Source organism: Borostomias antarcticus, assembly GCF_949987555.1.
Source record: "Borostomias antarcticus genome assembly, chromosome: 23".
Taxonomy (NCBI): Eukaryota; Metazoa; Chordata; class Actinopteri; order Stomiiformes; family Stomiidae; genus Borostomias; species Borostomias antarcticus.
The window spans coordinates 18692643-18718831 of NC_140256.1; the positions used below are offsets into that span (position 1 = coordinate 18692643).

Genomic DNA, 26189 nt, shown 5'->3' on the forward strand with positions numbered 1-26189 from the left:
ATAACTTCAATAACTTATTGGGTGGAAAAGTGGTTAAAAAGCCTTTAATCCATATGTAGGCTACAATAAAAACTGAAACAGTGTTTTTATTGTAGGCCTATATAGCCCGATTGTTACGGCTCCGCCTCCGCCTCCGCCTGGGCGCTCTCCAGCTCCCACCACCGTTCCCGCAGCGCGCACGCCACGGCCTTCCACTTCAGCGCGCGCTCTGCGCGCCCTCCGACGTGATCACCCCCCACACCTGAACACCCCCGCACACGTGATCACCCCCGCACACCTGATCACCCCCGCACACGTGATCACCCCCGCACACGTGATCACCCCCGCACACCTGATCACCCCCGCACACGTGATCACCCCCGCACACCTGATCACCCCCGCACACGTGAACACCCCCGCACACCTGATCACCCCCGCACACCTGAACACCCCCGCACACGTGATCACCCCCGCACACCTGATCACCCCCGCACACCTGAACACGGTTCCGCTAACGAGCTCCGAGGGCGCGGCTCACCTGCTGCCACTAATCATCCAATCTCCTCCCCTATAAGAACCCGGTCTTCCCAACGTTCGTCGCCAGTTCTTCCCTAAGATTCCTTGTGGCAAGTTGTGGTTTTCTAAGTTCCCGTGCTAGTAGTCATTATAGTTGTTTTTTTCCGTGTTACTCATTCTACTCTCCACTCCTCCAGATTCCGGTTTGTTTGCTGCTCTTTCCCTGGACTGACACACGGCTTCCCCGACCCATTCTCCCCGGACCTCGACCACGGCTTGGATTACGTTTTCTGGACATTGTTTGTTGATCGATTGACCCCTGCCTGAACTTGACTACCCTTTGCCTTGCCCTCTGTACCGCCGCTATTGTATTAAACCGCCCTCTGGGCTTGGAACTGTCCGTCTGTGTCCGTGGGCCTGCGTTTGGGTCAGCTAGCCAACCAGCCCCCTTACAGAAACTACAAAACATTATAGCATTATTACTGCTGTTTTCATCACCCGGTATATTAGGAGTGTAGTCTTCATCGCTCCCCCCACTGTCACTGAGACAGCTGTCATCACTTTCAACGGGTGGAACCCTGGTTTGAAGTCCACCTGCTCGCTTCCCATAGAACGTGGATATGTTCATTTTGTTCTGTGTAAAAATAAAGGTAATGTAATCAAATGATCACACAGATATTCATGACAGTGGCGCCGCAGCGAATTTCTATGTCTCACCATAAAACAGGAAGTCCTCATAACTCCTCCATACATTATCCAATTTACCCCAAATTGCCCACGCTTGATGAAGGTTGCATCCTGAACACATCTGTAGGTCAGTATTGAGTCATACTTATAGCTCCGCCTACAGGTCAAGCAGGAAGTCATCATAACGCCTACATACATTGTCCGATTTACACTTTCTCACGCTTCATCAAGGTACCGTCCTGAACACATCTATGAGTCGGTATTGAGTCACGCTTAAAGCGCCACCTACTGGTGACAGGAAGTTTCTCTCAGTAATGGACCCTGAAATAGCACACCCTTTAACGGCGCCACACCCCAACATGCGTGGGGTGCGAGGGCCCGCTCACTGCTGTTCGCAGCCATAGTTTCTGTTTTGGGTTTTCCTGTTCAATCAAGCTTGAGGGTGTCACCTACACTTCACCTGTGTTACTGATTCAGGTGTGTGCACACGACTCCTTGGTTTGATTGTTCCGTTTTGTAATTTGGGTTTAGCCTATTTCTATTGGGGGTGTTCCATTTTTTGTGTTGATGTTTTCAGACAATCTTGGAGTGCATTGTGTGGGCGACCAAGGAGTGGTTGCCCCCACCAGCGCGAAGCTATGAACTGTGTGGAGTTGGATTTTGTCACGAATGACTTGAGGGTCATTGATGGACATTCCTGGAGTATACTCCCTATTTCGGACGGGGTGAGCTTAACATCTTGCTATGGACATTGATCTCTGGGTGTCAAAGAGGATTAAGTCACCTGGGGGCTTGAAGATTGCTCCACCATGTCACGGGATATGAGACAGCACTGAGGGCTGTTCTCTTTCGATAGGGGCTATGTGCTAGTAACCTCTGGCCCCTGGATAGCTTTGTTGCTGTGTGATGATTGGTTGTTTGCATGTGTCTTTGGGATTTTGTTCTGTATAGTGTTGTTATGTGTTGAGGCGTTAAGAGGCCTCAAAGGGGGGATATGTAGTATATTTGTATACTGTATTACATTAATCACATGTCTGTATTACTCTCATGTAGAAATCATTTTTAATTAGTTTGAACTCTGTTCATTCAAGGCTCAATAGAGGGCCTTTGTCTTTGTTTGAGTCAGCATGACCTAATGGTCATCTTTGAAGAGAGTACTTCAAGAGTCTTGTAACATGATCCTAAGAGGACACAGGAAGCACCTATGGTCCAGGGGGGCAAAGATCAGCTGATACATTGACCATTCAGTAGACTAGTTGATCTTTTGTGACCATATCTGGTGTTGATGAACATTCCCTGTATGCACATTTGTTTGTCATGTGATTCCTGGCTTGAAGACAGTTTAAAAGCTGAAGTCATGACACTGTAAAGTTAGTATTGAGGAAGTTCTGACCCCATGTGTTAGGCATGCTCAATAAATTGTTGATTCGACCGTTTTTGCCTCCTTGAAGTTCTGTTCCACACAAAGTCTATGCATTTGAAATACACTGCAGTAGCTAATACACTGAATGTTCAGTCATGTCCTGCTAATTCATCACTGTCTTGTCATATAAATCACCCTCAGTGCACAAGCTGTTTATCCAGCTTCTATCTAACGTGAAAACAGAGCCCCTCTGAGCCACTATGCTAAACCTGCTCATCCGATGCTAGCCAGCCACACATCGCTGTAGCTTGATCTTCCTTTTGCTGCTATACAGTAGCTGTGTTGTCCTGTTGCTGCTATATAGTAGCTGTCTTGTCCTGTTGTTGCTATAGCTTGGTCTTCTTGTTGCTGCTATAGCTGTGTCTTCTTGTTGCTGCAATAGCCATGTCTTCTTGCTGCTGCTATACTGTAGCTGTGTCTTCCTGTTGCTGCTATAGCTTGGTCTTCCTGTTGCTGCTATATCTTGATCTTCCTGTTGCTGCTATAGCTGTGTCTGCTTATTGCTGCTGTAGCTGCATCTTCCTGTTGCTGCTTTAGTTGCGTCTTCTTGTTGCTGCTATAGCTGTCTTCCTGTTGCTGCTATAGCTGTCTTCTTGTTGCTGCTATAGCTGTCTTCCTGTTGCTGCTATAGCTGTCTTCCTGTTGCTGCTATAGCTGTCTTCTTGTTGCTGCTATAGCTGTCTTCCTGTTGCTGCTATAGCTGTCTTCTTGTTGCTGCTATAGCTGTCTTCCTGTTGCTGCTATAGCTGTCTTCTTGTTGCTGCTATAGCTGTCTTCCTGTTGCTGCTATAGCTGTCTTCCTGTTGCTGCTATAGCTGCGTCTTCCTGTTGCTGCTATAGCTGTCTTCTTGTTGCTGCTACATGTCTTCCTGTTGCTGCTATAGCTTCATATTTTAGTTGCTGTTACAGTATAGCAGCAACACTGCTATAGCTTGGTCTTCCTGTTGCTGCTTCAACTGCATCTTCCTGTTGCTGTTATAGTTTGATCTTCCTCTTGCTGCTATAGCTGCGTCTTCATGTTTCTGCTTCAACTGCATCTTCCTGTTGCTGTTATAGTTTGATCTTCCTCTTGCTGCTTTAGCTGCGTCTTCATGTTTCTGCTTCAACTGCATCTTCCTGTTGCTGTTATAGTTTGATCTTCCTCTTGCTGCTATAGCTTTGTCTTCCTGTTGCTGCTATAGCTTGATCTTCCTGTTGCTGCTATAGCTTGGTCTTCCTGTTGCTGTTATAGCTGCATCTTCCTGTTGCTGCAGCTGCGTCTTCCTGTTGTTATAGCTGCATCTTCATGTTGTTGTTATAGCTGCATCTTCTTGATGCTGCTATAGCTGCGTCTTCCTGTTGCTGCTATAGCTTGGTCTTCCTGTTGCTGCTATAGCTTGGTCTTCCTGTTGCTGCTATAGCTGCGTCTTCCTGTTGCTGCTATAGCTTGGTCTTCCTGTTGCTGCTATAGCTGCGTCTTCCTGTTGCTGCTATAGCTGCGTCTTCCTGTTGCTGCTATAGCTGCATCTTCTTGTTGTTGCTATAGCTGCATCTTCCTGTTGCTGCTATAGCTTTGTCTTCCTGTTGCTGCTATAGCTTGATCTTCCTGTTGCTGCTATAGCTGCGTCTTCATGTTGCTGCTTTAACTGCATCTTCCTGTTGCTGTTATAGTTTGATCTTCCTGTTGCTGCTATAGCTTTGTCTTCCTCTTGCTGCTATAGCTGTGTCTTCCTGTTGTTCCTATAGCTTTGTCTTCCTCTTGCTGCTATAGCTGTGTCTTCCTGTTGTTCCTATAGCTTGGTCTTCCTCTTGCTGCTATAGCTTTGTCTTCCTGTTGTTGCTATAGCTGCGTTTTCCTGTTGCTGCTATAGCTTGGTCTTCCTGTTGCTGCTATAGCTGTGTCTTCCTGTTCCCTATAGCTGGGCCTTAAGTACACTAGTGCGGCTCCAGACGAGAAGTTCTAGGGGACAGATTCCGGTATGACAGGAGCCAAGTTTCCCACTTTTAGTTTGATAGCTACCTTAACGTCCTTCTTGGATTGGTCAGATTGGGTATCTCTCCGAGAGGTACTGAGAAGAAGGAGAATGCGGGGGAGCCTCAGGACTCGGGTAGCATAGTTCTGTACCTGTTCTGGGCCTGGAAGTATGTAACAGGGTCGAAGGTCAACTACCAATTGATGGGCAAGGGTCAGCTAACCTGGATTTGGCTTCACACCAATCAGCTCGTGCTGATTGAATAAAACCTCCTTAGAGTCCAGAATACCCACCTACAACACTGTCACACAGACACTCCAGGTCTCAGGTCAGCTCTAGGAGCTTGGAAAGTGTGGGTGGGTGGGGAGCACTTCAGAGGAAAACACACGTTAGCCTTGTCAAGCATTTACTGTATAAATACTCAGAATGTGTCTGAATGGTTAATCACTTGGTAGGCTCAGACATGTGTCTCAACAGATATGTTCTGGTCTCATACTGGTTCAGCCATGATCCCGCTTTCTCTGCATGTGTTCATGAAGCCTAAAGCCCAAAGCACACAGCGTCAGTCAGGTGTCAAGTCGCATTTCAAAAGCTTAAAAGAGTAGTAAAGGGGAAATCATGTTTAGCCCTGTTTTAAGGTTACTTATTCAGATCAAAAAATTTACAAAACTAGAGGGGCTTGCACTCAGAGAGCAGACCTCCACCCCTGTCCCCCCCCCCCTCAACTGCTCTCCCCCTTCCACGCCCCCCCCCCCCCCGTACCTTTCCTCTACCTTTCCTCCCACCTCCCACCACCACCTCTCATGTGCTGTGCTCTCCTACTGGCTGTTTGAATTGGTTACTGTAGCACCACCGGTAGTTTCCTCTTTCTGCTTGACATCTTTCCTCTCCAATTTCCAAAACGTTGCTAGTTTTGTGAAGACTTCCCATTCACATTCATTAACAGCCAAGCAGAGCAGTAGTGGAGGGAGGAGTGGGCTGGTTCATAGTCTGCAGACAGTATTTTATAAGATGTACATTTCAGATGGGAGTTATACAGCCAATGACATGTTAAATCTATAGTCTATAGGTGAGATATAGTTTTCTATGAAGTCAATCATTTTAATGTGCAGGCACTTTATTTCCATCCACCTGAAAGTGTCTGCAGTTTACTTTGAATGCTTGAAGTTTACATTATCATTTAAATGCAAGTTGAGACACTAGTCTATATAACAGGTGTCACTGTGTTGCTTGGCAGTATTGTCTTTACGCTCACTTGCCCATGCTGGGTTTGATCTTGGCTGTACATAAATCACCACACTTCACACTAACAGATAGTATACATAAAGCATTAAACATGGTAATTTAGCCGACTCTATTGAGGTAGCCTACAGAATGCATCGCCTCAACTACCCACACGAATGAGAAATATAACGTTGCATTCCATTTGTCTCGGGAGGTGCGAGTGGGAACTGGCAATGGTCACTCCCGAGGTGAGCGTTCCAGTTGCAACAGCTGATCTCCTTATCAACAGCTTACTAGTAGCTCTAGCCTTTGTTAGCAAACAAGTTGATAACAACGCACTAAACTAAGTGGTATTGTGCGCACAAAACACCATAATCAGCAATAGCTTTAGCAGCTTGTTTGTCGCTCTCTACACTGCAGCCAGTAGTCTCGTCAGGCGCAAGGTGAAATTTAAATATTGCTGATTTAAATAATAACACTGCTGCAGCATCATCTTCCATTCACCGGACAGAAAAATTATGGTAGGCGGGCTCTAGCGTTCTATCTTCCAGATCGAGCTGAAAAAGTAAATAGACACCAGCCTGTTGACGCGAGCATAACTGATCATGGCTGGATCATGGATGTATTATAAGAAGTGGATAAGGCATGCAAAGATGTCAGCCCATTCAATCCAATAAAAGTTGCTCAGTGGCGCATGAAGCAAGCCCCCATGACCAGGAACAGCCAGTTTTTGGCGTAGTGGCCAAGCTCGGTATTGCAAGTGGCGCCAAGAACCTGAAACCTATGAGGAAACTGAAACCTAAATCCCCCACTACACTGAAGTTACAGTAATATGGGTACTGTACAGCCACCTATGAATTAATCATGGTCAAAATTCGGGCTGGTAGTTTTGGTTTAATCCTGTCCGCCTACAGACACACACACACACACACACACACACACAGACAGACAGACAGACAGACAGACAGACAGACAGACAGACAGACAGACAGACAGACAGACAGACAGACAGGCAGACAGACAGACAGGCAGACAGGGGCGAAAACATTACCTTCTGCCCTGCAGGGCTTTGCCCCTGGGGCAGAGGTAACTAGCACTTTTGGTAAAGTCTGATAATTGCTCTACCACCGTTTTGGTCATACAATGGATGTGGGCACCATGAAAAATCAATCAAAAAACATGTTAAACTCTCAATTTCAAAGACTTTTTGTATTTCAACCTTTATTTATTTATCTTCTTCTCTTCTTAACCATTATTTAACAAGGGAAGTCCTGTTGATATTACAATCTCTTTTTGGAAGGAACCTTGGCCCTTACCATGCGCCTAGGGGGAGGTGATGACACTCATTTTCGATCAGGGAGGAAATATGACATGGTCTCTCTGGCGAGGACCCAGGGATTCATTCCATCTAAATAGGAAGGATATTCTAGGGTCTGAAATGAGCAGCCAAGCAAGGCCGGAGAACATTGGAATTTCAATTAGGGGATCACACTGGAATGTTAAGATGAGCCCGGAGGCTGCGTTACAGGACGTACTAGGCGTACATGCTGAGATGCTTAGTAGTGTTGTACCAGAGATGCTTAGTAGTGCTGTACCATGGCCACTGACAGGGTAGTCACAATTTTACAATCTCCAACAATGCAATAGCAATCAGCATTATCACCACCATTGTTAACATCATTATCATTAAAGCACTATCATAACCATCATTATAACCACCATCATCATCATCAAAGCACTATAATCACCATCATCAACAACAACAACAACAACAACACAATCCCTGCATACTGGATGTAATGGGTGCCAGCTGTAGAAAAATGCAGTGGCTCTGGTTTTCAGTATCTAGTTTAGAGTATCTAGCTGGTAGATGCCTTAAAAACTACCCATCTTTCTCTCTCTCTCTCTCTGTCTGTCTCTCTCTCACACACAGCCCCCCCCCCCCCCCCCCCCAGCTTGCTGCATGATGTCTGTGTGCATTTTAACCTCGTTACCATGGGCAACATGGATGGAAGTGGGTGTGTGGAGAGAACTAGATGATAGACAGACAGACAGACAGACAGACAGACAGACAGACAGACAGGCAGATAGACAGGTAGGTAGATAGATAGACAGAAAGACATATAGATAGATAGATAGATAGATAGATAGATAGATAGATAGATAGATAGATAGATAGATAGATAGATAGATAGACAGACAGACAGGTAGGTAGACAGACTTACAGACAGACAGATAGATAGATATGTATAGAGCTATATCTATCTATGTGTTGTACATCTATCACAGTCTATGTACATCTCTCATCTATCACCATCTATGTACATCTCTCACATTGTTGACCAGTGACCATGCTGTGAGAGATTGCTGGATACGAAAGAAGCTAAATGTTTCTATGTGAATGATTTTTCTCCCCATGACAATCACTCTCAGTGTGGACGTAAAACCACGCCAGAGTTGTCTCATGCCAAAATCATGCATACAGCCCCTCAACAGCAGAACACGTTCAAGCAGAGAACTGAGACTACATCTCTATTGGTGAATCCAGCACACCTCCCGCCCCCCGTGGGTCTACCATACATCCTACTGACGTTCTGATTGGATATCGACAAGACATCGATCCTGGGAGTGAAAATGCCTCTGCTGGCTGTTGTCATTACAGATAAAGATGTTTAACTTTGGATGCACCTTGGGGTGCTATCTGCCACGGCTGGGGTGACCTCATCTCTTGGTCTTTCTGTGATAGCAGCACAGGACAGGACTGAGGCTACCTCCGTTGTGCCCCAGCAAACATACACATTTAGCACTGTCTGCTTGCAGTAAATGCATGGATTATAAACATCACAATGACATTAATTATGGTCTTTCATCATGGTAACAGTTAAGAGAGAGAGGTATACTCTGAGTCATGTAAACTACACTGCAAAACGCCTCACACTGCCTCCACATCTGTCTGTCTCAGCAGAAGGTGTGTATCATGGGGTGGCTGCAGCTCAGGAGGTAGAGCGGGTCGTCCAATGATTGTTGGCGGTTCGAATCCCGGCTCCTCCTGGGAATGTCAAAGTGTCCTTAGTCCTTACACTGCACTCCAAATTGATCCCAATGAGCAGGCTAGAACCTTACATGGCACCTGCCGCCATTGGTGTCTTCATTGTAAAGCACTTTGGATAAAAGCGCTATATAAGTGCAGTCCATTTACCATTATCAAGACCCAATGTGTAATGTGTGGGCCTTAGCATGCCCGACCAGAACGGACAGGCAGGCTGTCACAGGCAGACTGCTCTCTGCTGGTTACTTTGGGGCACTGTAACCACGGTAGCTGGAGAGAGATATTACTGTAGTTAAATCAATGTTAGCACGATACAGACATACCGTACTTAGGTATTAATAGAAGCAAACACAGCAGTCAATTCTAATGAGGTGTCCAAAAAATAAAATAAAATATGTAAATAAATAAATAAAGGTGTAGTAGGATATACACACTGAATAATATTTAATAGTCTTACACTCAGTTATCAAAGACAGCAGCAGGATGAATTCAAGCTACAGGATTAATTCAGACAGTGGAAAATCAAGGCTTTGGCTCCCTCTAGTGGAGACCGTTCCACGGGGGTTTTGGAGCATGCCTCTGGAGGAGGAGGGGGGGGGGTAAGGGGGGATCTGCAAGTCATGGCCCACCCAAGATATCATGTAGCCCATCCAAATGACCATGCCAAATTGTAAAAATGAAATGCTTGAAAACAGCCCAAAAATGTATATCTGACTGTCCTAAAATATCACCGTGGAACCCACTTTGACTGTGTGCTCAGTAATCAGATTACAAAAAAACTGTAACTGTAATCCGTTACAGTACAATTTAAAATATGTAGGCTAATCTAGATTACAGTAACATTTGCTTATTAACGGGGATTACAGGCGTGATTACAATCACCCCTCGCCTCCTCATCAGTTTAACAATATAGCTTTAAAAAAAATAAAAGAAAAAAAGAAGTAGGCTAGAATACCAACAAGATTCCCACTGATGTGCTCGTTGGACCACAGCTGCCAGACAGACAGCAAGCAGCACGGGCATATGGCACAAATACCGCAATGTGCATTCAAATCCTGGAAATACCTACATTTTTTATTTATTTACCTGTCACAGAATAACAACAATATTACAGCACAGTGTAAACTATGCCTCCCAGCTATGAGAATCATGTCATAATTCGAAACTGAAACAAAACGATGTGAAAGATTGTAAGTCAGTGTTTGAATGCTTGAACACGGTTTTGCAGGACTGAAAACAAGTTTTGAAGGCTTGCACAATGTTTTGATAGGTTGAAAATAAAATTCGAATCTCTGAAAATGTTGTTTTCCTTTTTCACAGCTGCAACACTCCCTTTTCAACCATTCAAAGTCACCTTTTCAGAGATTTGGCGACACACTTGCGAGGTTGCGAGTCATGTCATTTTGGCAGCGTTCCGCAGACGGTTTTGAAAAGGTGGACTTGAAACTCCGCAGCAGCGGTCTGAAATGAAAAGTGTTTGAATGCTTGAAAAAGGTTTTGCAAGCCCGAAAATAAGTTTTGAAGGCTTGCGCAATGTTTTGATAGGTTGAAAATAAAATTCGAATCTCTGAAAATGTTGTTTTGTATTTGAGTTTTCCTTTTTCACAGCTGCAACATTCCTTTTTCAACCATTCAAAGTGACTTTTTCAGAGATTTGGCCACACACTTGCGAGGTTGCGAGTCATGTCATTTTTGGCAGCGTTCTTCCGCAGACGGTTTTGAAAAGGTGGACTTGAAACTCCCCAGCGGCGGTCTGAACATTGTGGGACAGTAGGGGGCGCTGTTGCACATGTTCTGCATGGATGGCCCAGTAGGGGGCGCTGTTGCACATGTTCTGCATGGATGGCCCAGTAGGGGGCGCTGTTGCACATGTTCTGCATGGATGGCTTAGCTGGCCTACCTCGCGGCTCCATGCGCATTATGCGCAATCTTGGACTTTTTTCACCTTAAGGGCTATAAGGCAGGTTGAAGACATGTTGACGTAGTTGTACATCAACGTAGCCTACAGATCTTCAACAGAATTTCAGCATTTATTTATAAGTATTTTATCAACCTTTTTCAACCATTGATCATTCAATATTGTTTCAAGGTTGAAACGACGACTGACATTAATCCAACTATATTTCAAAGTTGAAGGTCGGTCGTGTGCCAGCTGGGATACGTCCAAAATGTACATGATCCTGTAATATTGACTGGAACCATGTCTTCCCCATTTAAAACCAAGTAGGCTCATTATATAGAGTGGGTCTCAGTGAGCCTCGTGTATTCAGACAGCCTGTACTCTCGCTCGACTGCCCAGGTAGGTTTCAGTTCGGAGAGAAGATGCCCTACAGGCACGGATCCAGGATCAGTTGCTTCTCAAAACTTCTACCTTGTGACAATATATTAGTGACGCAGAACCGACCCACGTCCAGCATGGGGCTGCAGACAACGCACTGTTGATTCAAACCCAGGGAGGGTCTACTACTCGGTCCCGATACCTGGAGCTCCTTTTGCCGAAGAGACAACAGGTGGATAATTCAACGACAGGTAAGCATATTTCAAATCATCAGTAAAATGATATTAACATTAGTCCCAGTATTGTTTGTTTTATTTGTACAGCCTGGACAGCCCCATATCCATTCAGTTGTGTAGGTCAAAGTCTGTGTCTGAATTAGGCTGATAACCTGGTGTGAAGGTTCATTTCTCTGAAATATGTTAGCCTATAATGTAGGCTACAAATACAACAAACAATTTTGTGACTGAAGTCGACATTGAATGCTGAATTGTCGGATACGCCAATATGCGTATTCGGGGGGGGGGGGAGGTTCAATTGACATATCCGGAATATTTCCCGTTTTGACTTGCACTATACGGCGGCCAACATTTATAATTTTCACCAAATAAGATCTTAACCGAATGTTAGGCTTAGTGATCTAGAGAAAGACGCACGAGGAGTAGGCCTATCATCAACTTTTCAGCTATGTGTGTCAACTAAAATGGTAGGTTAGACCTCCTCACCTCGTCCATTCCAGATGGTTGAGTGAAGACAGCCATCCAACTTAAACAGATTCAACAGCAAGCCATGTAGGGTGAGTAACTGCACGTGAAATAGGTAGGCTAATTCTCCACCCGTCTTTTCCTTTACAAATAATGTCTGTTGGCCTCTGTCCCACAGTATCATCAGTGTCCGGAACGATGCTACCTCATTTTTTATTATAGAAACATATAGTGTGGAAACTTGTAGGTGTAATTTGATGTAGAAACGTTCATTTCAAATGTGTGTGTTGGGTGAGTTGCCAAGTTATGGGGTTAATGGAGAGCTGGGTGGGATGTTGGAGTTTGGAGCATGATTCCCAATTGTTTTGGGTGAGGTACCAGGTTTTGTTCCATTTTCCATGGTTTCCAATGTACAGCGCCCAAGAATTTGGAACAGTCCCTAGTTAAAAGTCGTTTGCATGCTGATACTTTCTGAATTCCTCCAAGAGGGTCGCACACTGTATCTGACAGAGAACAAACAGTGTCATATTGGCTGGTTCATTTCATATCTCAACCCTAACATTGCCCTTGAAATGTTGAGTGACATGCTCCCACCTCAGATAGCGTAATATATTCCCTGAGGTGATCCTACTTTTGATAACCACCCTGTCCTCTGTCTCTGGTAGGGCAGAGAACAATCCCCCATGTCTGCTGGAGGTCGTTTTGATCGGGTCCGCATTGATGCCCCACACTACGATGAGGTCCCTGTGGGCTCGCTGTGGAGGGACCAGGGGCCCCCTCACCCACTGGAAGACATGCGAGGGGCGGAGCTGGCCCTCAGCTTGGACCCGCTTCCGCCGCCGCCCCTGCCGGCACAGCTCGCCGTGGGGCCTGACTTCTATCACAGCGAGGAGAGGCTGGATGAGGACCCCCATGACGACACCATGGACATCAAGCCCGTCCACCGCTTCATCCCGGACTCATTCAAGAACTTCTTCCGCGGGAACAGTAACCATAGCGGAGAGCCCTGGTCCCTGCCCCTGCCGCCGTCCCCGCCCATCTCAGAGAAGGAGAACAACAACATGACCACAGGGGGCGTGCCCTGTTCCCCTCCTCACTCCCCTCCTCCCTCCCCATCCATACAGGGCTCCTACCTGGACCCTTACGGAGGCTCGGGGGGCAGCTACAACTCCCGTAAGGAGCGCGACGCCATGCTGCTGGGGGCGGAGGCGGTGGGGTCGGTGTCGGACCGCACCTACCGCTCCGTCATGACCTACAGCGAGCGGGTGGAGGACTACCACCAGCGCTACGCCTACATGAAGTCCTGGGCGGGGCTGCTGCGCATCCTTGGCTGCGTGGAGCTCCTGCTGGGCGCCGCCATTTTCGCCTGCGTCTGCGCCTATGTGCACAAGGACAACGAGTGGTTCAACATGTTCGGCTACTCCATGCCGCAGATGTTCGGAGGGCTGGGCGGGGGCGCTGCGGCTTACGGCGGCGGCGGCATGGTCAATTACACCGGTCCTAAGACGCCATTTGTGCTGGTGGTGGCCGGTCTGGCCTGGGTGGTGACGGTGATCATGGTGGTGCTGGGGATGACCATGTACTACCGCACCATCCTCCTGGACTCCTCCTGGTGGCCCCTCACAGAATGTGTGATCAACCTGGCGCTGGGCGTGCTGTACATGGCAGGCGGGATAGTCTACGTGAGGGACACCACCCGCGGTGGCCTGTGCAACATGCCCATTTTCAATAACGGGATCAATGGGGCATTCTGTCGCACTGAGGCCGGACAGACGGCGGCCATCATCTTCCTGTTCGTGAACATGCTGGTCTACTTCGTGGGCACCGGTGTGTGTTTGAAGCTGTGGCGGCACGAGGTGGCGCGAATGAGGAGGGAGGGGCTAATGCAGGAGGTGAAAGCATGATGTGACACATACACTCACACACACACACACACACACACACACACCCTTTCAAGCATGTTTTGTTGTTCTGAGTTTCTTGTGCTTTTTCATAGATGAAAACCATTGGATCTTCATTGCCACTGTCTGTGGTAAGTACCTTTAGCTGTGTAGTGAAGTGGCCCCAGGAGTCACAGATCATCTTGGTTGTCAGTGGGCCAAATGGGATAACTGACAACAGAACAACATGGTCAACATCATCCCTGATCTGCTTCACCATCACTTCATTTTCTACTCATCAGATTCACAGTGGGGAGTAACCAAAGTAGTAGAGTAACCAAACGTTCCCCTTCCTTCCAGCTTGATCCGGGTTCGAGGACGTCCGAGCAGACCCCTCTCCCCACCATCCAGCCACTGGTAGCGGATGACCACGCCCATCCACCCACCGTCCCTCTCATGATGGAGCCAGAGATCCTGAGAGGTCACATCCCAGCCGGACACATCCCCAAACCTGTGGTCATCGCCGACTATGTGGCGTGAGTACTGTAGTACTATAGCCAATCACCTTTGTGGAGGAGCAGTTTGATAATAGCAACACCTACTGATGGAACTCCATATTCTAACGTAGAGATAATTGATTAGGGATAATATGGCAGCACCGCAACTTGTTTCATTGCTGTCCACACAGGAAGTACCCCACCATCCGTACGGAGGAGGAGAGGGACCAGTACAAGGCTGTGTTCAATGACCAGTATGCTGAGTACAAGGAGCTACATGCCGAGGTCCAGGTCTTGGCTAAGAAGTTTGAGGACATGGATGAAATGATGCGCAACCTGCCCTCTCGACCCTCCAGCCAACTGGTACACCCAACCACATACAGTACACACACACACATATAAAAACACACATACCTACGCTCCATACTACTGCTTTCAAATGACACAATGTCCAATCAGACTTTCTGTATCTTTCAGGAGACGGAACGCATCAGTAACATAGTGCAGGAGTACCAGAGGAAGAAGACTGTGAGTGATTGGTCAATTTGATTCTATATAGAATATGTCGTGCTGCTGGGTGGAAAGGAATAGGATAATTCAGGCCCAAAGAGATAATTGTCTCACGGTTAACAGTTCTCTCGCTCTAGGAGGTTGGAGCAGGTATTGATTTTTTTGTCACATGTGCGCTAGGCAGAGAGCTAGGCTTGCAGCCAGGCTGCAGCTATGCTCGCTAAAAGTCTCATGCTACGGATGAAAATTTGCTTCTCTAGCTATCATCTGGTGCAATAAATGTATTGTGCTTTCATACATTCAAACATAAGGTAGGCTAAATATCCTTCGGTTGTATTCAGTACTGTTGTTGCTGTTGTGTGTATCTTATATTCTATCACATTCGCTAACCTGTCGCTCTTTGAATTCTTTGTGTACTGTAAAAAGTCGGCATGTCTGTCTGCAAGATGCTTTGCCAGGTTGGTCGTATTGGCTCCCTTGGTTTGTATAGATTTGTAGCATCGTTTACAGATGGGCTTTCTAATGTCCGTGGGCTTGCCCTCACTGTCGGCTCTGTAAGCAAAATAATGCCAGATTTCGCTGCGCGCATCAGCTTTATCAACAAGCTGTGGACGGTCGACATTTGTACTTGTAGCCATCTCAGGTTAGACTAGTTAAAACTGTTGCACTGCTCGCTGCAGAGTGACAGAGCGAGGAGAGAGAGAGAGCGCGCGCGCACACCCCCCCCCCCCCCCCCCCACACACACACACACACACACTGCCCCGCGACTCGGGGATCTTGGGAGAGAGAAGCAGAGCACTATTAGCCTACAAACAAACACGGCTTCACTGTCGCATGAACGCAACTCAATATATACGGCTCTTATTAAAACACTGTCTTTCTTAAAGTATCGATACTTTAAATTTGGGTATTGTACCGTTTTTGATGACAGAGTATCGCGGTACTTTTCTAGTATCGATACACCGTGCAACACTAATCCCTTTGTTTTCAACTTCCCCAGTTCCTGTTACAGTAGAACCTGTTTGTGTGTGGACGCTGCTGGTATTATCTAAGAAGATGTGTGGCAATAGCAGTAGCTTTTCACCAGACTAGTTTTTCAGACTTCCTCTTATACGCTAGTATCTCTCTGCTGTCTTACTCTCTCTCTCTCTCTGCTGTCTACACACAGTCAGAATTACAATTACAATAGAGAAAAGATTGAGATATGTTTGTGTCACTGATGGGTATGTTAACATGAGAATGTGTGTGAGAGAGAGAGAGAGAGAGAGAAAAAGAAAAGGATAATTTGGGAACATTTTGCTTACTGTTTGTGTGTGTGTGGGGGGGGGGCAGGATCCTACGTTCCTGGAGAAGAGGGAGAGGTGTGAATACCTGAAGAACAAACTGTCCCACATCAAGCAGAAAATCCAGGAGTACAACAAGGTCATGGACTGGAATGACGGTTTCAGCTAAACTCTGGCACACACACATACACGTGTGGTGTAGGCATGGAGGGGCACGCAAGCACACAGCCAGTAGTTGATCAACTGTAGTTGATGTGTTTGTTTCTAGTGAATTTTAAATGCATTTAGATTGAGGCCTTTTCATGAAATCCTGGACTATGCCATCTTATTGTGTGACCTGTCTGTGGCTGTTAACAGGTTGCGTATTGACCTAAAGTTAGCATGACTAGAGCCTATGAGTTAAGATCCAGAAAGACTGATGTTATTGGCAGTATGCTGTTTTTACTGTGTTTGTGTACTGTATGTGTATGTGCCAATGAACATTTTTGCTTATTTTTGTTTTTTAAATAACCTGGTCTTCACAATGCCCTGGATTTGTGGTCGCTTGTGCCCCCCCCCCCCCCCCCCCCCCACAATATTGTGACGTGATATTTGATGTTCCACTATTCAGAGACCGAACCTGGGCATACTGTGTAGTTTATTTTATCTAGAACATGTATCACTGTGAAACCTGAACCTGGAAATATTGTAAATACACAATTCATTTTCACTGAACAAATTCAACAAAACTGTTGAACCTCAAAATTAAGTTTTATCACCTCATTGTTTGATGATTGCCTCACATTTGTGCTTGATATTTGTATATTCTTTAGGTCGATTTTTACAAAATGTTCTTGCATGCTTGTGTATTGTGTAAATTTTGTAAATATTGTACAAAGTGGTGCATAGGCCTACTGTGTACTCTTTTTTCTTGGAATGATGGTCTTTGTCTTTTTTAATACCTGACCCTAGCTGTAGTAAAATATAAAGTAATCGTCAGCTCCATTAATTGCATTTCTGTCCTCTGTTATTGGTAAATTCTCACAAACTGAAATCCTTTTAAAATGGGTGCCAGTGTAACTGGGGTCAGGTAGCCGGGAGGACCGGTTTGATCAAAGTAGAACAGGGCTGCGCATTGGGCGTCCTCTTCAAACCACAGTGTCAGGTTCTGCAACCCCCCCTCCTACGGGTGTCATCTGACAGCATATGATAAGGAAGTAACATGTTAGGAAAATAGGGGGCAATAATCACACTGGTGTCTTATCTGATTTTAGCCAATGGTTTGAATATTATCAATATATCTGGTTTAACTAGATTATTAGGATTGGAATATGAAAATAAATTTAATCAAGGCTATCCGAATTTGAATTTAACGTCAAACATGGGATCTTTTTCGATATAGGCTACATGCGTTGTCCTTATTGTCCCTTGTACACAGGGCCGGACGGGTGAATATTTCATGCCGGGAAATGTGACCCCAGTCCGGCCACGAGCCGAGCCGACGCGGTGAAAGGGAACACCTTCAGGTTGGTTTTGTTGACGGGGGGGGGGTGATGAACTTTGCCCAGTACACCTGCTAAACTTACAGTTGAAGTATGGCAATAATGCAAACAAAGATAGACAGGTTGGTCTGCTTTCTCAAGAGTTGTTCTGTAGTAGCCTCATGAGGCCATCCTGATCTCGCGAGCTCACATAGTCAGCCCACCTGGCGCGTCAGGTGAGTCTGTGGGGCGCGCGCACACCTGGATAGTCTCTGTGCGCGTCAGGTGAGTGTGTGGGGCGCGTGCACACCTGGATAGTCTCTGTGCGCGTCAGGTGAGTCTGTGGGGCGCGTGCACACCTGGATAGTCTCTGTGCGCGTCAGGTGAGTCTGTGGGGCGCGTGCACACCTGGATAGTCTCTGCGCGGGCCCGCGCGCTGTGGAAGGGTGGCGCGCGCACAGGTGTGAGCACTGGAGACTCATGACGTTACATCGACAGAGTATTTACCAACTATCCTCCTTCGAACAGGTGAGTTTCTTCAATGCTGTGTGGCCACTATTGTTTCTTTCGAAAGCATGCAAATGTAAATTAGATTTTCGCTCAGTTACCAACATGAACGCGGCTATTTGTATAGGATATTCACACAGGAGAATCGTACCTTGTTTTGGCGCTGCCAAACTAATTCATTCGTAGCCTGCAGCTACTCTGATGGACTTCGGGTTTACTTGTGTATGAGTGATGTTTTGAATAGGCTAAGTACTTGACTGTTTCACTCAGAGGGGCAAATTATACTTTATCTGATGCTTGGTTTGAGGGGAAAAGAAGTTGCAGCAATACCTTTATGTTCATGGAAACTTCCATTTGTCTGCCGTTACAGTAGATGTTTGTGACTGAACAACATGAATGAAAAGGCAGAAATGAAATAAGGTGTTATGTTTATGCTTAACAACAGGACAACAACCTACCTGAACTGAGGACCTAGTAGCCTACAGGAAGACACCAGTATGCCGTCTCACAAACACAATCCTCCTCCCTACCATCATAGCAGTGGCCGACAGTAAGTCAACCCTCTGACCTTATCCTTTACCTGTGCATATTCCATACAACACTCATCCTCTTTACTCATCCCATCCAATTCATTCCCACCACACGTAACCCACTGCCCTATACATTAACTGATCCTTCTTCATCACACTCATCCTCCATACTTCTCATCCCATCCCCACTAAACCCCACTACAGTAACTTCTGCTCTCTTTCTCTCTCTCTCTCTCTCTCTCTCTCTCTCTCTCTCTTATATATATATATATATATATATCCCCCTCTCTCCTGGTAGCCATGGGAGCAGACACAAACACAGCGAGCGCATCTCCAACCCGGCCTTCTCCTACTACCCTGATGAGGAACTCCTCCACTTCTACAAGTGGTCCTCCCCCCCAGGCGTCATGAAGATCATGTCCATCATCATCATCATCATGTGCGTGGCCGTCTTCGCCTGCGTGGCCTCTACCCTGGCCTGGGACTACGACATGAGCACCATGGGAATCGGCGGCGGGATCGGCGCCGGACTGGGAATAGGCGGAGGATCTTACGGGGGCTCGTACGGGGGTGGTGGGTCATATGGGGGCAGCTCGTACGGGGGTGGGTCGTACGGGGGTGGGTCGTACGGCGGCGGCGGCGGCTACGGAGGGACCGGAACCACGAACCCCTTGGCGGGCAAGGGCTTCCTCATTGCCATCGCCGCCATCACCTTCATCGCCGTGCTCGTCATCTTCATCCTGGTGGTGTCGAGGCAGAACTCGTCCCGCTCCCCCCGGTTCTACCTGGGGGCCATTATCGTCTGCGCCATCTTGGCAGTGCTGATGATCATAGCCACCATTGTTTATCTGGTAGCGGTGAACCCTACTGCCCAGTCCTCAGGCTCTGCCTACTACAACCAGATCATTCAGCTGTGTGCCCAGTACCAGAACCAGAACCAGGCCCAGGGCATCTTCATCAACCAGTACCTGTACCACTACTGCGTGGTTGAGCCCCAGGAGGTGAGGGATGGATCAGGGGTGTTTGTTAGGAGTCAAAGGTCAGAATGAGGTCACACAGATGTTACTTCCTCTGATGTCGCTTACTTTGACAGGAAACCATTTAACTCATGACACATGTTACTGTATGCATGTCACATAGTTGTATGTTAAAAAGTCCTCTTTATGAAGTGATATATAAAAGTAGTGGTATTAAGTGGTCATCTAGTCAACATATTTTAAAATTTAAATCGTTATTTATTTCCCTCATCAAAGGCCATCAGTTCAATGTCAGTGTCATTTTATTTATATAGCACCTTTCATACAACTCAATGTAGCACATAGTGCTGTCCATAAAAAGAGATAAAAACATAAATCATGTAAACACCGTATCCAGTCCGCAGCCATATTTCAGTTGTCACTTACTGCGATTGTCAAGTCAGGCTTTATTCGTCACATACATGTCATACAGGTATAATGTGTAGGGAAATGATTGGGCACTGCCAGTGGATGGCATGTTGTTTCTGACTGATGTCCCCGTGTCGTGCCCCCTATCAGGCCATAGCCATCGTGCTGGGGGTCCTAGTGTTCGTAGCCCTCATCATCCTGCTGGTGTTTGCAGTGAAGACCCGCCAGAAGATCCGTCGCTGGGGCCCGGACCGCATCCTCTGGGAAGAGCCCAAAACACTCAGCACTGGTCTGCCACACACCATTGGAGAGTGGGTAAGTGTGTGCCTGTGCTTTTGGGATGTACATGTGTATGCATGTCCAAGTGTGTTTTTGAGCTACGTAGAATATCTCTTTATATATATATATATATATAAACTGCTAAAAAAAAACTAGGAACATTTAATCACACTTAATCCCATCCAGCCCTTAATGGTTTACTGATTTTGGCTTTCATTGACCGTCATTTTGTTCTCGGCAAATTGCACAATGTAATCAATAAAGATTTTCAGCTGGGTTATTTCATTCATTGAGATCTGCAATGATGATTGATGACTGGTGTTCCCCTAATTTCTTTGAGCAGTGACCAGTGATATATATATATATATATATATATATATATATATATATATATCTTGAATTCTGTTGAGAGAGAGAGATGATGTTGGTATCGTGGCTGAATGTTTGTTGGTGAAGTTTGAATAGCTAAGATTTGTAATTGTGTGTCAACGCTGTTTGAATGACTGAATTGGACAGAAACGGAGAATGGAAGTGAGAGGGACTGAGAGATTTAATTAGGACTAACATGGAGCTGAAGGTGACCTTACAATTGGTTGAAGCTAAAGCAGTGAAAAGGCATTTCTGGAATGACATTCCCACCCAATGTACCAGTTATTTGTGTATTTGAGTTTACAATGGTACACGAACAGCTACTGCATCTTTCTCCATGCATGAACTGGTTAAGCGGTGTGTTGTGTGTCTGAGTGTTCTCGGGTGAGAGGAGCGGGGAGGGAGTGGGGAGTTTCACGTCCAGTTTCTGGGCGTGGCTTCCTAAGGCTCTTTCATTTGCGGTGGGATGTGTTGCTGCTGCGTAACGCTGATGTGTGTAACAAATACTTCAAACAAAAATGCAAATGGTCTTGGATCTAAAAGACGTGAAGGCTACTGTCTCACAGTGGCAGCTGTTCTTAAGTCTCAGAGCACCTGATACTAGGTCCCCACATAGTCAACAGTGCCCCTTCCTGGAAAATTTGTTTTTAAAAGGAGTATTTATTGAAGTAAGAGTTACTTTTCAAGTTTCCGAGGGCTGCGATTGGCAGGATGTGCCCAGTTTCCTGGCTGTGGCTGTATTCGGTCTGCGCAGAGAGAAGTGGAGGAACCGGTCAGGGCTGGATGATCGGAGCGCTCGACCAGACTGTTGACTACACAGAGACGAAAGTTAAACACCATAAGATAATATTGTGGGAGCAACCTTAGTATAACAAAAAGGGAACAATTAAAACAGTACCTCACTCTTCAGTCTAATGACATTGCCGAGGAAGGGAGCAGAGTGATGGAGATTCACCTTTGTTTTTGTTTAATGTTGTTGTGCGCCTGGGAGCCCTTTAGGCTGTTGAAATAAAGACCTAAGGGTTTCAGTGTTTTTAGTTTAGATAACCATAGGTAACATTAACAATAGTTAGTATGTCAGCCTTTTACTGTTCTTAGTAAGACAAATTATGACAGTTATGTATCAGCGCTTGTATGTAGACCCCTTGTCCTCATGCCATCCAAGTAGGATAAGAAAAGTCAGCATTTTTCTTAGTTTTTCCACCAAACTGTGCATTCTTCCATTACACCCTCCCTGTCCCTATTGTGAAATATGACCCTGTGACCCCTATCTCATATGTCCTCACCCCACAGGTGAATAATGTATCTGGTGAGCCAGAAGCTCTGGTGAACGGCCACAATGACAAGTTGGGGGGCTCCAGGAACTACCTGGATCAGCTGAACTACCCCAACACACCCCTGTATCTCCCTGGGTAAGGCCGGCCCGCATGTACTGGTAGAAATAGTCCTGTAGCAAAGAGCTTACCCTGTTAGACCAGTTTACCCTGCCCAAAAGTCTTTGCAACCAGCATCTTCGTGCAGATCAGGATCAAGTCTAGTCCAGGACATTTTGTAATTGACCTAGGCTGTGTCAGGGAAACCCATTTTATGAGGTTAAATGCAAAATTGACCTAAGATCACCATCTGTTAGCTCAAATGACTGGTTTTGTTTGGTCAAATCAGAAGTTGAAGGGCATGTTTTGTTATTGGTCAAGTGGCTCTCTCACCTGCATGTTTTGATCTGAAAAGCTGAAAGTATTTCCTAAACATGGGGGAGAGAGAGAGAGAGAGAGATCCATCCATCCATCCATCTTCATCCACTTATCCGGGGTCGGGTCGCAGAGGCAGCAGTTCCAGCAGGGGGCCCCAGACATCCCTTTCCCTGGCAGCATCAACCAGCTCTGCCTGGGGAATCTTTAGCCGCTCCAAGGCCAGTGCGGAGATGTAGTCTCGCCACCTAGTCCTGGGTCTACCCCGCGGCCTCCTCCCAGCTGGACACGCCTGGAACACCTCTCTAGGGAGGCGCCCAGGAGGCATCCTCACTAGATGCCCGAACCACCTCAACTGGCTCCTTCCGACGCAAAGGAGCAGCGGCTCTACTCCGAGTCTCTCCTGGATGACTGAACTTCTCACCCGATCTCTCAGGGAGACCCCAGCTACCCTCCGGAGAAAACTCATTTCGGCTAGTTGTATCCGTGATCTCGTTCTTTCGGTCATGACCCATCCTTCATGACCATAGGTGAGGGTGGGGACGAAGATAGACCGGTAGATCGAGCGCTTTGCCTTTTGGCTCAGCTCTCTTTTCATCACAACAGTGCGGTAAAGCGACTGCAGAACCACACCAGCTGCTCCGATTCTCCGGCCAAGCTCCCTCTTCATGGTTCCCTCACTCGTGAACAAGACCCCCAGATACTTCAACTCCTTTACTTGGGGTAAGGACTCATTTCCTACTCGGAGTGGACAGATCACCGTTTTCCTGCTGAGAACCATGGCCTCAGCCTTAGAAGTGCTGGTTTTCATCCCAGCCGCTTCACACTCAGTTGCAAACCTATCCAGAGAGTGCTGGAGGTCGCAGGCAGATGATGCCATCAGGACCACATCATCTGCAAATAGCAGCGACGTGATCCCCAGCTCACCGAACTGCAACCCCACCTCCGCGTGGCTACGCCTCGATATCCTGTCCATGAAAATCACAAACAGGATTGGTGACAAAACGCAGCCCTGACGGAGGCCAACACCCACCGAAAACGACAACCTGCCGAGGACACGGACACAGCTCTCGCTCTGGGTGTACAGGGATTGGATGGCCCTAAGTAGGGATCCCCTCACCCCATACTCCCGTATAACCCTCCATAAGACATCTCAAGGGACCCGGTCGTAAGCCTTCTCCAAGTCCACAAAACACACAGGTTGGGCAAACTCCCAAGCCCCCTCCAAGATCCTTGCGAGTGTGAAGAGCTGGTCGGTGGTTCCACGACCAGGACAAAATCCGCATTGTTCCTCTTCAATCTGAGGTTCGACTATCGGCCGGATCCTCCTTTCCAGCACCTTGGAGTACACTTTCCCTGGGAGCCTGAGTAATGTGATGCCTCTGTAATTGGCACACACCCTCTGGTCCCCTTTTTTAAATATTGGGACCACCACCCCAGTCTGCCACTCCTTTGGCACTGACCCGGACTTCCACACAATGTTAAAGAGGCGTGTCAACCAAGACAGCCCCTCAACACCCAGCGCCTTCAGCATTTCTGGACGGATCTCATCAGTCCCTGGGGCTCTGCCACTGTGGAGTTGTTTGACTACCTCAGTGACCTCCTCCAGGGAAATTGACGATGACCCCCCATCCTCTTCCGGCTCTGCCTCGATCGTAGAGGGTGGATTAGTTGGGTTCAGGAGTTCCTCAAAGTGCTCCTTCCAACGCTCAACAACCTCCTCAGTTGAGGTCAGCAGTGTCCCTTCCTTGCTGTATACAGCTTGGATGGTTCCCCGCTTTCCCTTCCTGAGGTGTCTGATGGTCTTCCAGAAACACTTTGGTGCCAACTGAAAGTCCTTCTCCATGGTTTCTTCGAACTCCTCCCACACCCGCTGCTTTGCCTTGGTCACGGCCGACCAGAGTAAATTAGGTCTCATTTTCTTCTTCTTTTTTTAACTTCCATTAGTGTAAAGAGAAATATCAATGCTTAAATTATAAATTAGAACTTAATAACATTCACTTTGTCAGAGTATTACCTCTTCTTTATAAATAAATAAAATCATATAAAACCTTGTACAGTATAGAACTTAAGTACAAAGGCTGTATTTTTAAAGATGAACACCAGAGATATTGACGGTTGCTGGTTTACTTTCTAGTGACTCTGAAATTACAAGCTCTCTGGGCCTTCTGAAGAGGGACTTTGACACCGGAGTAGAGTCTGGAGACGAGCTTGACGAAGTGGACCTCCACACGTGAGTACAGGAGGCATAGTCAGGCTACAGATGCCAAGAACAACAAACATAGTCACTACAGCATTGTAAGTATGGTACTATGAATTGAGATATGGACCACTATAATGTCAAATAGTTTTAATCTCCGGCATCCTTGCATTATTGATCATAAATTCAAGATAAACGTTCAAAACAAAGGCATCGCCATGGCATCGCAAGAAATTCAATCATCAAACCCTCATCCTAACCTGAACCCTTAAAGGAGTAGTAAAGGGAAAAATCATGTTTAGCCCTGTTTTAAGGTAACTTATGATCAAAAACAATGGTTCAGATCAAAAAGTTGACAAAACTAGCACTTTTGAGAAAGTTTATAATTGCTCTACCACCGTTTAGGTCATACAATGGATGTGGGGGGCACTGTGAAAAATCATTCAAAAACATGTTAAACTCTCGATTTCAAAGACAAGAAGCTCACGAGGGGGTAATTGGTGTCCGTTGGTGTTCTGACATCGAATTCGCCGCAAAGTATGAATCCTGTAGGGTTTTATTGATAATTTTATGAAATCCATTGACTTGTAGACGCGGCCGTTGTAGATGTGTAGATCAATCCGCAGAGGGGATTCAGGAAGCGGAACTACTTATGGTAGCTATTGTTATTGTTCAAGCGGAAGTTTACACACGTATGTGCTGCGACTAAATAGTTCTATGCTAAATTAAAAAAATAAAAGCCTTTCCAGATGAACTAGAATCTTACTTTATGGGGAATTATCTCAGAACGCAAACTAACACCTCGGTGAGTTTCTTGTCTTTGAAATTGAGAGTTTAACATGTTTTTTTAATGATTTTTCACGGTGACCACCCACATCCATTGTATGACTTGTGCTAGTTTTGTTAACTTTTGATCTGAACCATTATATATAATCATACGTAACCTTAAAACAGGGCTTAACATGATTTCCCCCTTTACTACTCCTTTAACCCCCCTCCCCCCTCGCTTCTCAGTGAGTTCCCTCCCATCCTGGACGAACAGAAGCGTCTGTACTACAAGCGGGAGTTTGACAAGGACCACCAGGAGTATAAGGCTCTGCAGGCGGAGCTGGACAACATCAACCATGGCCTCGCCAACCTGGACAGGGAGCTGGACAGACATCCTGAAGGCAGCCCACAGTTCCTGGTGTGTGTGTGTGTGTGTGTGTGTGTGTGTGTGTGTGTGTGTGTGTGTGTGTGTGTGTGTGTGTGTGTGCGCGTGCGTGTTTGTGTGCGCACCTTTTCCATGTGTGTTTGTTTGTGCATGATTGTGTATACATCCGTCCTGATATTTTGTCATAATGCCTAAGCACCAATTTTTAAAGCTTGTGCTCATATATATTTTACAAATAGGATGCTATGGATCAATACACCAGGCTGAAGAATATGAAAAAGGTAAGCTTTCAGACATTCATTCATAGTATTGGTAGTCCTTTTGTGAAAGGAATTATTGTACTTTGGGTGCTGATATAAAAACAAATAACCAATCACTATTAAACATACAGTACATCCATATAGTCTTTCTTGTCTCCCTCTAGTCCTCAGACTACCCAATGAAGAAGAAGAGGTGCAGGTACCTGAGGTCCAAACTTTCCCACATCAAGAGGAAGGTCAGCCAATACGACAGCAGACCATGAACCCTGACCCTTGACCCCTGGAGCTCCGTACGCTTCTGGGCTTCACTAGCTCTGATTGGATACTTAAAACCACCCTTCCTTAAAGTCATTGCTGAACTTTACCTGATGGGAAAAC

General features: G+C 46.4%; 2 protein-coding genes across 2 annotated transcripts; both read left to right on the forward strand.

Annotated features, from left to right (window-relative positions):
- Nucleotides 1–12492: 12492 nt before the first annotated feature.
- marveld2b (MARVEL domain containing 2b) lies at nt 12493–16149 on the forward strand (the record flags this gene model as incomplete). The annotated part of the gene is made up of 6 exons (XM_084457062.1): nt 12493–13701; nt 13806–13841; nt 14050–14225; nt 14378–14549; nt 14664–14714; nt 16030–16149. The coding sequence occupies 6 exons, from the start codon at nt 12493–12495 to the stop codon at nt 16147–16149; spliced, it is 1764 nt and encodes a 587-aa protein (XP_084313188.1).
- Nucleotides 16150–17851: 1702 nt separating this feature from the next.
- On the forward strand, nt 17852–26080 carry oclnb (occludin b). The gene is made up of 9 exons (XM_084457063.1): nt 17852–17968; nt 18393–18497; nt 18776–19478; nt 20013–20177; nt 21804–21922; nt 24336–24431; nt 25413–25584; nt 25791–25832; nt 25976–26080. The coding sequence occupies exons 2-9, from the start codon at nt 18445–18447 to the stop codon at nt 26072–26074; spliced, it is 1449 nt and encodes a 482-aa protein (XP_084313189.1). The 5' UTR covers nt 17852–17968; nt 18393–18444; the 3' UTR covers nt 26075–26080.
- The last annotated feature ends 109 nt before the right edge of the window (nt 26081–26189 follow it).